The sequence below is a fragment of the Pseudopodoces humilis genome, chromosome 6, assembly GCF_049639895.1.
Source record: "Pseudopodoces humilis isolate 2021_Gansu_Grassland_sample_001 chromosome 6, ASM4963989v1, whole genome shotgun sequence".
In the NCBI taxonomy this organism is placed as follows: domain Eukaryota; kingdom Metazoa; phylum Chordata; class Aves; order Passeriformes; family Paridae; genus Pseudopodoces; species Pseudopodoces humilis.
Genome location: NC_142205.1, coordinates 45,086,586 through 45,103,048, shown reverse-complemented (window position 1 = coordinate 45,103,048; position 16,463 = coordinate 45,086,586). Strand labels below are relative to the sequence as shown.

At 40.3% G+C, this 16,463-nt stretch overlaps 1 protein-coding gene across 2 annotated transcripts; it reads left to right on the top strand.

Annotated features, from left to right (window-relative positions):
• The first annotated feature begins 987 nt into the window (after nt 1-987).
• FAM241A (family with sequence similarity 241 member A) lies at nt 988-16,133 on the top strand. Of its 2 annotated transcripts, XM_088056877.1 has the most exons (4): nt 988-1,050; nt 7,346-7,456; nt 12,381-12,636; nt 15,905-16,133. In XM_088056877.1, exons 1-3 carry the CDS (start codon nt 1,042-1,044, stop codon nt 12,624-12,626), a joined length of 366 nt encoding a protein of 121 aa, XP_087913003.1. In that variant the 5' UTR covers nt 988-1,041; the 3' UTR covers nt 12,627-12,636; nt 15,905-16,133. The 2 variants fall into 2 exon arrangements, with proteins under 2 accessions (XP_087913003.1, XP_087913004.1); XM_088056878.1 differs by lacking the exon at nt 7,346-7,456 and having other exon boundaries at nt 996-1,122.
• The last annotated feature ends 330 nt before the right edge of the window (nt 16,134-16,463 follow it).

The window sequence follows — 16,463 nt, the reverse complement described above, 5'->3', positions numbered from 1 at the left end:
TCGCTGGAAATAACCGGGGTGCTCTTGCCATTCCCGGAATTCCCCCCAGTAATTCAAGCTCTGGTGTTCGTTCACTTGAGTATTTTAAGCTTTTAGTCTCTGTATTACTTAGGAAACGTAATACGTTGTGATTGTAGGAAAACACCAACTCTTTTTAATTTTATGTCTGCTTCAGGATTTCTATTTTTATGGCATGGAAGCGGGCTTTTTGCTTAGGAGCCGTTTCCCTATTGTTAGCTGTGAAGTGCCTTTCCAAGCACTCTTTTGTTTTGCAGACAGCATCGTCCCGGTGTTTAGACAAAGGCAGTGCTCTTAATGCACCTTTACTGATGTTTCATTTAAAGGAAAAAAGAACACAACCTCTTTCATGTACAGTATTATAATGCAATAATTTGCTCTGAAATGTATTAGCACTCATGCTTGCGCTCGGGAAAACAGAGCTGCCGGAGCGCATCCCTAAGTAATTTCCGAATGGTTTTGATTTCGTTAATCATTTTTGTTGAAAATTCTTATAAGATGCTCTGCACTTAACCATAAATGAGCCATGTCACAGCTGAAATAGCTCAATATTGGAAAGTGTCTGGTAGTACTTGCCTGACATTACATCTAGAAGCGAGCCACTCTGAAAGGTTCTGGTACTTGAGAATTCACTTAGCCACATTTACATAAGTCAGCGCATCTTCTTGCCCCTTTTAGAAAAATGGGGCAGAGCAGAGCACATGCCTGAATGTAGGGTAAGGACAGATGCACCGAGAGAGGCTCAGAGTTCTCTCTCTGTGTCCATAAGCCCTCTTGCAGGATGTCACAGGAGGCAAGTAAGGAATACTTGCTGGTTCTGGTTACTGTCCTCCCTGGAAATAGAGGTTAAAAAGTTGCATCAGATGATCTGATGTATAACTGTGCTCAAACTAGTTGCAATTCCTCGCCAAAGAGCTTTTTTCTGCAGTTTACAGCTGCTTCTTAGTGACGGGTGTGTTGTGTTTTCAGGGGATGGTGCAAGCTGAAGAGCTGCCTTCCAATGATGCCTAAACACAATTTCAGATGAAACTGGTAAAGTTACTGCTTGGATGGCCACGGCCACACTTGGCTGACAAACTCACTTTCCTCTTTTCTCAGGCTCAGGTAGTGATCCTGGCACTTTCTGACAAGTTTGGGTGTAACAATAGGATAGCAGAAATTTTAAATAGGCCACAAGGAAGAAGGGGAAAATCCTTCCTATTTATTGGATATGTTTCACTGTTGTAGCACAGAGTAGTTTTTCTGCATACTGAGGTGCAGTCAGCTGGGAAAATAATAAACTAGATTTAGAAATAAAGATCATCACCTGCTTATATTTAATATACAGAGAGAATTTAAATATTGGATAAAATAACAGTTAAATAATAATAATTGGATAAGTAAGGAGTATAAATTTATGTGTAGGGAAGACACGAGGAGTTGGTGGTACCTCCACTTGTTGCAAACTTTGACAGAAAGTCCCAGATTCTCTTGTTCAAGAGAAGAACAAATTTGTAGCTTGATTTGGAGGGACTCCTGTGTCACCAAGCCTTGTCACGCTCTGTACTTTTTTTGCTTTCATGGGGGTGTTCAGTTTTCTCTCAATCAGCTTCCCCTGCCCTTTTTGCTCTCATGGAGGAATTGTTGCTGACGCTGCTGTTCCAATGGGCAGGGATCCTGTTTCCAGGCTAGGTCCTTATTGGAGTCTCTCGTGAAGGCCCAGCGCTGTCGCTGTGTTTGCTGAGGGTATTTGCACTGCTAACACAGACTCTGGTCCTCAGCCTGTGTTTTCCTGTTCCATGTTCTCTCCTGAACTATAGATGCATGCGCCACTTTAGTCATATGTGCGATGCAAAAGAAAGGAGTCAAAATCCCCTTTGGCATAGGTATAAATTCTTATTTCTCTCATCTGGTGTGAAGTAAAGCATGCATGAGAGAAAATCCTGTGGCCTTTTTTGAGAAGGACTTTCAGGTGAGGATCTGGGCTTCATACCTGGGTGTGAATTGATTTTTCCCATTTCCTGCAAAATAAACACAGTTTGTGTAAGATCATATCTTGTAACATAAAACTAAAAGAATACCTTCCTGACAAGCAGGACCTAAGTAATAATGAGTACAACCTTTAATTTTTATTTTTTTTTTAAGAAAGAGTATTCTGTAGGAAATAAATCTATTTAATGTCAAAACCTCTGACTTCAATTTTTTATTGAAGCTTGTTATTGTCAACGCAGTCATGTTTAATGAAATTACTGACAGGTACATTTTTGAAAGAATAGAAGGGTATGTAACTAAGCGTTATCCATAGCCTTTGAAATTCATTATTGCAACAGACTGTAGAATTACCTACTTCTGTGATTAGATTTGAAAGCTGAACTGGATGATAATTTGATTTTTATCCTTTGTAGGTTTGCATGCAAAGGCAATTACACCTATTTTAGTCTTCAAAGCACTGCAGCACCTGGGTAGTTTCTTCTACGTCTCTTGTATTGCTGTGCTGGGGTTCAGAAGTAGTAAGTGAAGGCACCCAAAGATTCAGCTGCTCCTGAAGCTGTGAGAGTAGGTTGCTGCTTTGCCCCTGAAGGTCACATTTTTTTCCTAACTTTTGATAGTTATTAGTCAGACACATAAATTGTCCTGTATTTTCAACATCGCTAGAGATAAAGACCTCAAACCTCCTTCTCTAACCCACTTCCTAAAATAGGTTAGCCTCTGTCACATTACTGCATTCTAAATCTCATCACCACCTATAAATTAAACTATTCAATAGGAATAGAAAAGCGTGAGTGTGTGTTTAATAAAAGCTGATGCAGAAGTCCTGCTTTCGCATCACCTGCATCCTGCACATGCCCTACAGCAGGACATGGGGTGGTGGTAGCAGGATGCACAGCACCCTGTCTGTCTGTAGGGACTTTGAAGCCAAGCTGTGTGTCACAGTGGAGTTCTGACAGCTGGAGATCTGTGGTTGCCTTCTGTACTGAGATCTGTGGGCAGTTCCCTGTCTGGGCAAGAATCAGGTTTCAAAGTTGAAGGCAATAACAAAATTCCCAGTTGCTTCAGTGAGGCCAGGATCTCCAGTGCACACTAGTTTAGGATATGCAGAAGCCACAGTGCTGTACAAGTGTAAAACCAAGTCTTCTAGAAAATGTTTAAGTGCACAGTTAATATGTGTTACATGTATTTGCAAGTAGATTTATTAGCATAGACTATCATCTTTTCATTAACCTGAGTTTGTAAGCCTTTGGGATGTTTTATTATTATTTTGAACAGTGTTTTATAGCTGTAAGTGGAGTATTTTATCTTTTAATAGATGGCTTCAGGTTTAGAGGTGCTGTTACAAAAGGGCTTTGAGAATTGAGAATTTTGTTGAGGACGTATGGGTGTCTTAACTAAGTTCAAGCCCTGAACTTTTTGAATAACTTTACAGTATCTCTAGTATTTCTCCAGAATAGGGAGGATGAGCAGAAACAGAACTAGAGAATAATATCAACAGACTTGTGGTATGCCTTGTGTAAAATCTTCATTAGACTTTTAGGTGGTTGTGTGCTGTGTTGCCCAGAATGGTATAATTTCACTCATAAGTCAGAAATGACCAAGAATGTTTTAAAGTACACTTGTATATGTGCAACTTGTAATGCCTAAGACTGGAAACCTATTTCTAATTTATTCCACACTAAGATAATCTGAAAATTGTAGGTTTCTCCCTGCTCACAGTTGTTGGAATTTGTTTCCGAAAGTAAATCCAGCTTAGTAGCCATACTTGTTGAGGAGGACTTAATCCCAAATTTGCTCGGGCTCTACAAATAAATTAACTCTGTTGCAGAGGTTCATAATTATAAAATAATAGATAATAACTTTCTTAAAAGCATTAAGTTTTCTGGGGCTTGACAGCATTTGAAGAAAAAAAAACCCAACACTTCAAACATACATGTAGTACCTACAATAGATAGGATAATATGCTCTGTTTGAATGATGGGAAGATCCCATTTTCTTAAAGAAAAAAGTATTCTGGAGATGGAAGCGAAGAGAAATATCATCTCTTTAAAAAAGACAAAATTAACAGTTGTTGCGTTTCAGCAAGCCAGTGCATTTGAGACCACAGTGAATGTATGGGGATTGCAAACCTTTGTGCTGAGTCAAGCTGACCAGTTATAGTGGGGGACCCTGATAAATGAAATCCAGTGGAAATTAAATATTGCAGGCATAATGAAAAGATGGATTAGATATTGCATTTAATGTAGTCTTTATGTATAATTGCAGTAAGGATGGGATCAAGTTACAGGGACAGTAGCAAGAGCATAAGAAAGAGTGTAAACAGCATCCTAAAGTGGGGGAGAGAGGCAGAGAGAGACATGTGGGCAGGCAGGTTTCTTCTCATGGACCCTCCTGTGCCAGGTTCCTGTCTTTCACACTTTCTCATCTGGTGCTGTATTAGTAGGGAATTTACTCCCAAAATTAGGGGATATTTTATGTGTTTATCAAGGAAAGCCTCTGTTCTTTTTGAAGTTTAAAGTATCTGGAAAAACCTCTTCAACACAAAACTTCTCCTGGTATTTCAGAGTCTGTTCCAGCAACTGTTGATTCTAAAATTGAGTTGCTGTAAAACCTGACTAAAGGGATTCCGGCACTGTTGCTTTTCTTATGTTGTTGCTTGTTTCTATAGAAACATCTTGTCTCAATTTTATAAATGATTTCTAAGTTCTTGCTGTAAAATGAATGTTAACACAATCTTTGCTTTGCAATCTTTTGTTTAAACTTCCTCCCACTATGTCAGTTTTATTGGTAGCTGCTGTAAAGTACTTTTGGTATTAAGAATTTTTCTAGTCTTCTTGCATTTGCTTCTTTTTTCACAGAGAAAGAAGTTAAACTTAGTTTTTTCTGCCTTGTTTTTCATCTGGAATTGAGGTTTGGGGTTTTTTTTTTCCTCATTTCCAAATCTATTGATATTTTCATAGTTAAATATCAGATTAAAATTAGCCTAGAGAAATTGACTTGGTTGGTTGTTGGTGGTGTTTTTTTCTCTCCAGATAGTTGAAATTAATTTTGTTATCTTTAAAGTCTGTTGGCTGAATATCAAGATCTTTTTACTGCTTACATTTACAAGGTTAAATACTAATTGATAGTTTTATGCTAGCAAAGGATGCAAAGGGATACCAGTCTCTTTCTGTAATAAAGAGGCAGAAAATCAGAAACATTTCCAATAAAATCATTTGCCTTTCTTGGGCAAATTTCACTTTCTTTTAATTAACAGTAAGATAGATACCTTTTAAGTACAAGACAGCAGGGTGAAATCCTGATCTGATGACAGGTGTTGCTAGCAAAGAAACTGTTTAGCATACGTGGAGGAGTAGGAGGCAGTAAGGCGGCACCCACCCGGCCAGTGCATCAGCAGGATTTGTGCAGGTGCCCTGCAGTGGGGTGAGGCTCTGGTTTACACAGAGAGGAGGCCACCAGCTGGGAACCTGCTGCTGCTGGCTGCAAATCTCCAGAGCCTGTCCATGGCAATACACTGGGTGGTCATATGGATGAGTACCGGCAAGATTGGATCATTCATTCCCTCAGCTCATGGCTGGCTACCCAACTATTAAATATTTGTAGTTGTGTGTTGGCTCGTGTGTCCCTATCTGCACCCAGCAGAAGTCAGTCTCTTATTCTGGAGGGGAGGGAACTTGTGGTTTCTTCCATTCTGGTCTCTGTCATCTGCTCGCTTTCTTCTCTTTTTTTTTCTTTCTTAAGAGTGGTCCTGAAGTATTTTCAGTTTTAGTTTGCATCTTCTGAAAAAGATACCTCTGAGGCACTCTCTTCTGAACATTAACATCCCAACTTAGTGAAAAATACTCCTGTTTTTGAAAGTAAGCTTGTTCTTAAAGTCATATCTCACTGGCTTTTTTGACATTTAGGTGTCTGTGGGCTTCACATAGCAGACACACCACCTGTTCCCTGGAGTAAAAATAACCACGACTGGAGTAGAATAGATAGTGAGCGGTTAAATACTGCAGGGAAAACTTCTTCCTTGGAAAAAAAAAAAATTAAATGTGCAGATGGGTATGTAAATGTGATATCCCTGCATTTCTTTATTAGAGGGTTGAGTTTTTTTTAACATCTCATTCAGAAAGTCATCCATCCCTGCATTCTTTGTTACAGGAGTTTTTTAATGTCTCATTTAGTTGTCATTAAACACACGCTTGCTATGGAACTCAAAAGGGATTTCTTTTCTATATAATATGGAAATAATTCTCTCAAATATGCCATTCTTTTTCTTTCTTTTATAACTGTATGTATGATGAATTGTGATCTGAGGCATGTCAAACAATTTGGAGACACTGCTGCTTTTCTGTGTTGGAGGTGAACGCTGTGTATACCTTTGTGTCCTCTCTCATTGCCTTCTTTGCCCAGCAGCACTTTTTTGACTGTAAAATCATAAGCTTTTACATGGAGAGTAGTCATTTTCTCAATTCATTGGCCTTTTCTCTTCCATTGTTGGAGTTCAGTGTTTGTCTAATGCCCTTTCAGGCAGTCATGGAAGAAAAGAGGCAATTATAGACTTGTTCTCAGTCTGGGGCTGTTAAGTCCGTGGTGGGAATTTTTCAGGTTGTTTGAGCAAGAGAAGACTGTTGAGGTTTCTTCTATTCATTAGTCATGACCAAATAGAAGAATGCTACTTGGTTTCTTTTAATGGATATTGTACCTTTAGAAAGGTTGAATGGATTTTTTTTTTTTCTTTAACAAAACATCCTGAATCTTCATGTGGAGAAGGTTCCTTATGTTCATCTATTCCCTCCTCCCCCAGAACAAAGGGTCTTGAACTTTATCTGGTTATTTCACTCAGATCAGTTACTTGGAGGTAACTTTTTTTACACAGAGACAAAAAATTCCCAAACTAAACACACCATCTCAAGATTCTTAGGCTAAGTGTGGAAAACTGTGGATCAAGCTGCTGCTTCAGCAGATGGAATGCCTGGAAACCCTTAACTATACCTGTTCTCCACACGGCCACATTAGGGGTGAGGTTACAGAACTAAAACTTGTGGTTACTTTAAAGCTATTCAGCCCGCCCAGCAGAAAAAAAAAATGTTAAATTTGTGCTCCCATGCTATTTTTGATTAGCCACAGGAAAATAACTTCCCAAGTGTGTAGGGTAGTTTTGTGTCCCTCTTGGATCTCTGTGTTCTGCATCCTCCAAGGATTTCTTGGTGTGATCTGCAAATGGTCAGATGCAGGAGCTGTGTGGTCTCAGCAATTTGAGGGGAAAAGACCATAAACTGGCTACATTACTCATGGGAGATGCAGACAGGGATCAGTCGTAGGCCACTGTGAAAAGTTCAGTGCTAACTTTATCCTTCTCTTCTAGGGAATAGCATATGACTCACTGCAAAGACGGCTTTTTCTGCAGGGAGGATGTTCGGATGGGATCTCGTGTTTCACTGATCACCTGGTCAGAGCACCCTTTGATAGGAACGGAGTAAGCAAGAGGATTGTCCTGTCAGACTGGCGTGGAGCAGCCTCTACTCGTGACATACCATGTGTTTTCCTGAGTTTAGGAAGCAGTGAGTTTTGGTGAATGTGTGGAAGTTTGCCATAAGCAAGGGTAGTTAGTGGTCAGAACACAGGGAGTTCTGTGTGTTGTGTTGATGACAAACATAACTGGAAAAGCCACAACCGGATGTAGGTTGGGTTCAGTAGGATGAGTAGGACTTTGCCTTCTTTGCTGTTTTAAAGCTAGTCAAGGAAAAGATTCAATTACATGGGGGGATTTTCTTTCCGAAGCACTTTAGGGATGTATGAGCACTAGCTGCTCTGGAAACAAACCGAACTTGGTGCTTAGTAGCTCCTTCGTGACCTTCTCGTGGGGTTTCATTCTTAAAAAAGGTGATTTTGTGACATCCTGCATCATATGCTCGAGGGCCTGTCATGGTTCACCTTGAAGCATCAAAGCCCCTAAGCTATTTGGCCTTAACAGAGGGGAAAATTTAGTTCCAGGTTTCAGTATAAAAGTTTTTAAGAGTTTGGATCTTCCAGTTCTGACTTTCTGCCAGTAAACAGTGGGAGACAGCAGACCATGGCTTTGCTGATGAAAATGTGCCATTTTGAATAGGGAGGGAAATTTTATAATATCAAACATCTGAGAAGACCAGAGGAAATGAGGTGGTTGATGGGAACCTGCAGGTAACAATGGGTCTGTGAAGTACATTGTTTGTGCATGTTGAGCAGTGGAGTAGATCAGAAGCTTCTCTTTCTGTTCTGTATGGTAACTCTGGTTTTAACTTAAATTACTTAAAATAAAAAATTAGAAACCAAATACAAAATTGAGTATGGAGTGCCGCAAGCTCTGGAGCCCCCAGCACAGGAGAGACATGGACCTGGTGGAATGGGTCCAGAAGAGGGCCATGAGGATGCACCTCTTCTGTTAAGACAGGCTAACGGAGTTGGGGCTGTTCAGCCTGGAGAGGTGAAGGAGAGAGTTGGAGAGGGACCTTTTACAGCAGCATGTAGGGATAGGACAAGAGAGAATGGTTTCAAACCTGACAGAGGATAGATTCAGACTAGATCATCCCCGTAAATCTAAAATAAAATTATATTGATGGAAAATTAATTTAAATTACAGTAAGAAGTAATTCATTACAGTAATTTGATAAGGAACATTAAGTTAGGAAACAAACACAATTAGCATTTCTAATACATCCTGGTTTGGACTTAATCACTTAGGAAAGTCTAGTTCTCCTTTCTCCTTCAGGAATAATACCATATGTGTATATTTGGTGTCTTTCAGCCAGTTGGAGAAAGTTGGGAAGAGAATTCTTGTCTGGGAGGCAGTGCTGCTGTTCCTCTCTTTTCAGAAGATATTTTGGGCATGTATCATTAATCTATATCCATCTAGATCTCTGGTTGCACTGCTGTTCCCCAGACCCTCTGAGTTTCTTCATCACTCCTGTGTTTCAAAGAGTGAGGAAAGGCAAAGGAATGCAGATGAAGTGGCCTTCTCTTACATTCCCTCCTGAACTGTAGCAGATGAAGTCTGGGAGTGCCCTCTGCACGGCACCTGTTAATTACAAGAAGAGCAACTGGGAAGGGCCTGGAAAGCATGTTTTCTCTGGGGCTAGTGCAGGTCAAGAAGTTCCCTCTGCTCCCTCCTGATATACAATGGATTCTTAAAATAGTGAAGCCTAGGCTGGGTTGTTGATTTTTAAAACTTTGAAACAGAAACTTCTGCTTTTACAGAGGAAGCTCTGGGTTTGCAAAGGCAAGGGGGTGCAGCTGTCGGAATGCGTACATTTCTCTCTCCACATTTTGTCTGTTATGGTAGTGTCTGTCTAGCTTCAGGCTGATTCAGCAAGATGAGTATGGAAACAGCCCTATGAAAATAGTTCAGTAAAAATTAAAGAGTCAGCTGGGAACTGTATGTTCGCTGAAGACAGCCAATTTCTAAAATAGTTTAGAAAGTATTTTTTGGCAGAAAAAAAGAAGAAGAATTTGGTTCTGAGGTTATGATTTGAGAGCTATGGCACATATATGGGACTGCATGCCATTTTACTGTTGCCCTGAAAGTTAGTGAGAGAAATTCCAGCTGCAATGTTAAAGCTTATTTATTATTCCTTAGCAATTTGGGGTATTGTAACATTACTGGGATTTGCCCTAAAGGTTCTGTTTTAGCTACACCTCTGAAGAAATGTATTTGTCCAGCATGTGAAATATTATGCAATAGTACAGAAAAATATGCCATCAGTGTTTTATGACTGATGATCTGTTCTCAGCTTCACTTGCTTTTTGCTGAGTTGCCTGAAGCAAGATATACTTAACCTGAATTAACCGAAGCAGACTTTGAAGTCTTGAGAATTTCCATGATCATTTTGAAAGGTTTTGTAAGCTATTGAAAAATATTTGGAAAAATAACTTGACATTTGTTCTGTAATTAAACATACACTTCTCAATCTCTGTGCCTGGCAGCTCCCTGTGTGTATTTGCCTTAGAATCCATGAAGCTACTCTTGTTTGAGAAGGTGAGGGTGGGGTAATGAAAAAATCAAAAATACCTGGACAGCCTAAGTGACATAGAATTTACTGTGTTTACCTTGTTTAAGAGACAGTGTGCAACTTCTTGCTGTTAGCTTATCAAAGCAAGCAGGGCTGCAATCGTGTGTCCCGCAGCTGCCTCATACCAGGAAAGATGCTGCTGGCATGGACACGTGTGGTTAATCCTGCTTAGCCCAGTGGGAGCTGCGAGAGGAGCTTGCAGACCTATGCCTGCTGGCAACCTCCTGGCCAGTGCTGCCCTTGCTCTGTGTGAAGGCTTCCAAGACCTTGCTGAGTGCCACTAACAAGCCAGGGGCAAAGAAGTGATGTGTCTGTTTTCCCACTCCTGGTTGCCCTGGCCATGGCTAGAAAAGGTATTGATTTCCCAGCTGTTCTCTCAGAAGTGGTCTTTGCACTGCTTGATGTGAGCTGTGCTCTGATCCCCTCCGCCATCATCTGTCACATGCTCCCTCTGGTCTCTGTATGCAGGAAGCAAATAAATGTATTTTCCCTTCCCAGCACATCCCTTCTCTTTTCTCCTTGTTGTTGTGATCAGTGTACACATAGGCTAAGAGTGCTTATTTCCCTGTGCTCTTTGGGAATGGAGGGGTAAGAGTTCCATTGTGTTCCAGCCCCACCGAGTTTACAAGACTTCACAAGAGGCTCTGCTTTTTTCTGGAAGAGACTGATCTTGAAACATTGGGATTATTGATGAGTCCATGTTTTTTTGAATTAAAATGAATTAAAATAAAGTTAAAGTTAAAATACAGCTAAAGCCAAAATGCTGAAGGAAATCCAGTCAGGGGGAGAAAACAACCCAGGCATGCAAAGTAGGCTGAAAAGATGCAAAGGAGCGTCTGCCTGTACATAACCCCCAGTACTGCAGTTCTTCTGTCTCAGGCTCTTCCATAGAATCTCAGAGTGAACAGAGTACTAGTTATAAACACATTACTATTTAGGCTACACCTGTCCCTTTGTGGGATTCAGTACTGAAGCTTAAATCAGACTTTTTACGAATAAGTAAATTAAAAAAAAAAAAAAGTCCAGGTACTTTCAGTTGAGGGACTGTTGGGGTTTTGTTGGGCTTTTTTTCCAGCAGCTTCTGTAGAGCTTTACCCACAGCATTCAGCCAGCAGATTCTGCATGGTGGCCTAAAGTCTGGAATTGGCTTCCTTTGGTCTTTGCTAGATGCTTTTCTGTAAGAATGATAATTCACTTTATTATTTTATCTCCAATGGAGAGCCTGGCACTGGTGTGAAAGGGAATTTCTGTTTCTCTACCAAGACCATGCCATGGACCAGGGGATGCAGAATAACATTCATCCTTGAAGATGGAACAAGTTTGCTTTGAATATGGGAGTAGAGTAATTGCACATACAGCTTGTGAGCAATTTGTAGGACCTATTGATCAGTCATCCGAATTATTTATGAGTACCTGCTGCATGTGTTTTCACTGCTGCCTAATGGAAGCATTAGCAGACTTCTGTTCATCATCTTGAAGTCATGTTTGCCCTGTCATACCCAAACACAAACCAATAAAATTTTGTGCAAAGAATCTCTGGACAATGTGTAAGAGAGATGGGATCTCAAGCTCTAATCTAGTTACAATTTACATGTTGAAATATTTGTATTTTCTGCAGTGATATTTACCTGTGGCATCCTCATTTAAAGATGGACCTCTGCCTTCCTGTGCATTTTCTCAGACATTTTTTATTTCACAAAAAGTCCAGAACTTGTTTCTCCTTGCTTTCACTTTTTTATACCAGCACTTTGCATCTGTGCAGCCCTTGCGTCTGTCTTCCTTTGCCTGACTTGCATGGCTTCCTACACCAATGTCAGGATAGATTTTTGTCACTTTCCTGGTCTGATCCAGTGCCTTTCTTTCAGCAGTGACTAGTAGCCCTTCAGTTCCCTGGGCTTCAGTGCAAAATACTTCATAGTTTATGTTTAATAGTTCGATATCATTCTTGTTCTGGAGAAGTTCTGGAAATAATTCAGCGCCCCTCCCCCCATGAAATTAGAGGCATCTCATTCCATAATGGTTGCCCTGATAACCACAGGCAGATTGCACAGACAGGTAAGATGTATACCTGCAGGAGAGCTTTACACCTCCTCTAGAGTGGCATCTGGAGGGGAGGGAGGCTGTCATATATTTGCAGTAACACTTCAGATGTCCCAGGTTTGGACAAATGACATCCTTAGCATTGTACCAAGGTCACAAGCTATGTAGCATTTTCAGTCTCTTGATTTAAGGAGTAGATTTATTGCATATGTATCTTAGTTTTATGCATTCAGGTAGAAACAGATGAGAAACTTGTTCAGAGTCACAATAATAAAATTGTGCAACATATTTCCTCTTTTTATCTTCCATCTGCAGGTCCACCAAGAGCAAAGGAACCACACCACGGAACCTGTGATAGATGACTATAAAAAGATGGGGACTCTCTTTGGAGAACTAAACAAAAGCCTTATCAGAATAGGCTTCACAAGGATGTACTTTGGAGAACGGATAGTAGAACCTGTAATAATTATATTCTTCTGGGTTATGCTCTGGTTTCTTGGCCTACAAGCTCTTGGACTGGTGGCTGTCCTGTGCCTTGTCATTATTTATGTACAACAGTAAAATTTTACAGGTACTATTTGGATTCTGTATTTCAACACTGTCATTAAGTCAGTGGATTTATGTGTTTTAAGTAAATGGGTGGTACATCAAAAGCTGCAATGCTTCAAATTGCTGAACTTCTGATGAGGGGGACTAAAATCATATTTTAAGCCAAATCAGCAATGCCCTACTCCATCTTTTAGTGGGAAGAAGGGAGATGTTTGTAGTATAATGGTGTGAAATGTACTGTTTTCTACGCTCTTGGGGCCTTAGCCGAAGGATTGGCTTTTCATTTCCCCTCCTGTCTCCCCATGTTCTTGCTTTGTATAGTGAAAATTTCATGTCTGGTTTTAAAAGGACACTTGATGTGAGTGTTATGTTTCACTGCTGGGGGGGGCTCATGTGCTGTTTGTTCCCTCAACCTGCATAATTTGTTAATGTTTTGCTGAAAAGCTAAATCTGCACAAGGGAGGTTTGGTAACAAACCTGCAAGGACAAACATTCATAAGTTGAACACAATTTCCAGACACAAAAGCAACTTTGGTTAGTGTAGTTTATAGTAAGCCCCCAGGAAACAAACCATACCAGCAAAATGCTCTTACACTAATGTTGGTGACTTCACACAAGACTTCAGCTGTTGTTCGGGAGAAATTGCAGTCCTATATTGGCCAGGTGGCCTAATGTAGCACTGCCTTGTTTTTTGGAAATGTGCTCAGCTCCTGCTGCTATTTTTCTCTCTTTATTTATTGTACTTGCTCTTTCCCCCAGCCCTCCTTCTTAAGATAAATATTTGGATAATTCATGGAGTTTGTAGGTAGTTCCAGCTGCAGCGTTGGATGCTTGCCATTCCAGACGGCAGTGCTAGAATGTTGTCTGCTTCCTCTGGGTGGTGTGAGAAGTGGCTGAACAACCAGATACCAGACCAGATCTCTCAATGCTTCCCACATTTGCTGCAGTGTGGGCCCACACAAGCTAAAGCTTTGTGCACCTTAGCAAACTGGACCTGTTTCCTCATGCAAGGCAAGAATGGAGTTGAAGCCAGGTGGTCATTTTATTTAGTAGTCTTAACTGGTTGCTTTCCATACTAGGCAGAAAAAATGCCTACCTATATTTGTCATGGGCCACACAACCTAGAGAATAGGTTATATAGATTCAGGAGTGGGTGCAATATTCACTCAGCTCTCCAGTAGCCACCCCAGGGATATGCTGGGTATTTCCAAGTTCTCTTCTCATGAAGAGAAACAGAAAAATAGGACAGAATCTTTACTACTTCTACTTTACTACAACTGCTAAATAGGCTACCAATTTAATATTTGCTGTACATTACTTATAGCAAGAAACTTAATTGCAAAATTGGCTTCATCTGTGATAGAGTGAAATTTGCTTAAAGAGATGCAGTAGATGTGAAATGTACAGAAAATTGCTTAACTTTTTGCAGTGACTTTTTTCCTAAATGTTTTTACAACAATAAATTAGTTGAAGATGCTGTCTTACTCAAAGACTTTTTTATAGAGGGTTCTCTATAATCCCAGTCCTGCAACTGGATTGGAAGTCCAGCTTTATGCATGGATCATTTTGTCTATTCGGCTCTGTTTCCAGGACTCCTGGCCCCAGTTCTTACAGACTTTCCTGTTAGGGAAATAATTGTTAGTTAGAGCAGTGAACATGAAAACCCAGCTCCTCTAGAATCTTTTGTACTGAAATGCCTTCTCTAGACATGTCTCTGTGCTTTTCTAATGAGAAAGTGGTATTCTTCTGAGGAGGCAGGTCCCATCTCTGGATCTGCAGATGACCCTGCGTGTGGATTCAAGAGGCTCTGCTGAACCAGCAGGACTACAGGGCACTGGGACTGAGGCCCAGCTGTGTAGTTTGGTGGCAAACTGTATTGACTGGCACCTGGTTAAATAGTTATGCTGGTGGCAGGGAAACATTGGACAGCAAAAGGTGTTTCTGGGTATGAGGATTTTGTTGTTCACAACTTGAAGTCCCAAAGCAAACAGCAAGTACAGGCTGAACTCAGAGCCAGGAGCTCTATACTCAAAAGTGCCTAGGAGTAAGCTTTGGGTTTGTTTCAGTTCCCATAGAAGGAGAACATCTGTTTACATCTTTGCAGATTTATAGATAGAATGATGGGGTCATGTATATTCTCCTCTATAAGGGCTGTATTACAAAAGCATCCTGTTGTTAAAAGTGGAAAAAAAAATCCTCTCTTTCTTCCCACAATCTAGTTACTGTACAAAGGATCTCATCTAATTCCTTTCATCCCATAGGAAAAAGTGTGTCTGTGATATCCTTGTTGCAGTAGTTCTCTTGTGTAAAGATGCTGTGCTGTGAGATGGCATGTGGTATTTCCTTGAAGTGATGATTTTTGCTCTGTACATAAGGAAGGGGGAACAGTGAACCACGGGTGTGACCAACAACTTCAGTGAGGACATGGTTTATATGCATGTGACCTTTCAGTATGAGCAGAACTGTGACTTGCACTCATGAATTCAGTTGTTTGTTCGATGTTCATGTTTGTGTACATGTACTCTGGGGAAAGGTGGGGTAGCTTTGGGACTGAGATTGTGTTTAGTAAATGTCTTAGGTGGTTTCTCTTAAGGGTAACTATGTCTTGTCCTTTATAGAAGTTTTGCATTTTTAAAAACCTGAAAAAGCAGTGCTAGTGGTGTAAGGCTGGCTGAAAATGGAAAAAGAAGAATTCATCGCATGAACAATCCTCCTCTCCTGTTACGTTTCATACATTCCTTTGTATATAACAGTTTGTACTGAAGTGTCTGTCCTAATTTTGTGCTATTACTGTACTATCTCCCTCTCATTTGCAGAGAAGGCAGGTGGAGCTAAGGAAAAAGGGGAGCTGGGATAGAATCAGACATAAAGAGTGGAAAATGGATTGGGGTGAAATGATGCATATGTGTCCAAAGAGATCTGATCATAAATGCGTGCCAAAAGAGAGGGGGAAATGGGAGAGCAGTCCTTGCTTGTGTTCTTTACTCCATCCAGACCTAGTAGGAAGGCAAAGGAGGAACCAAATGTTCAAAGGATGTCCCTAGCCAAAAAAGCAGGAGGTTATTTTTAAAAAAGAGACAATTTCACTGTTGTCTATATAGTAAAAATTTATAATGTTATTTATGTTGTTGCATATTATTATTATTGATAGAACTGAAAGCACCTTTATGCATCTGTGTGTAGGACTGTATGAAAGAATGTCCCTTAAATCTGTGTTAAACAAAAAACAATATAGTTCCTGTTGGTCAGTGTGACATTGCAAGTGTTTTACATAACCTCTGTTTTTTAAGGGATGGACTCTTCAGTACTGTTTCACACCTGCCAAATGCATAAATGGTTGAAATAGTGTGTACAGAGAAGCTCTGCAGGAGAACCTTGGAGAACCCTGTTTGCACTGAAGCATCATCACATCAAAACTGCCCATATAAAAAGGAAAAATTGTATTTCTTAAAAACTCTGTGAATCCTATGGGAAGCACTTTGTTACTCTTTCTAATAAAAAGTATTGCCATCAATGAGATCTGTGAATTCTGTGTGGTGCTTTATTCAAAGTTACTTGGATGCTTTCAGAATGTCATGGTAGGCCCAGAGGAAATGGGGCAGTGTTCAGATATCCACTGAAATCAGTTAACTTGCAGTTGGTGGAGAAAAAAGTGAAGCACAAGAGCTGAATAAACTCCATCAGGTCTCTATGGCTGTATGCAGCAAGTTACACTAAATTAAAAGAAAATAAATAGTAGAGCGAGATGTTAATATATAATGGCAACATTATGATGCAAAGTAGCTTTTATTTCACAGCATATCTATTTTGCATCCAGAGCAGCCTCTGAAGGGAACCAGTTGTAGTCAG

Coding starts and splice junctions, on each gene's coding strand:
- FAM241A (XM_088056877.1), top strand. Junction 7,457..12,380: donor CACCCTTTGATAGGAACGGA/GTAAGCAAGAGG, acceptor TTCCATCTGCAG/GTCCACCAAGAGCAAAGGAA.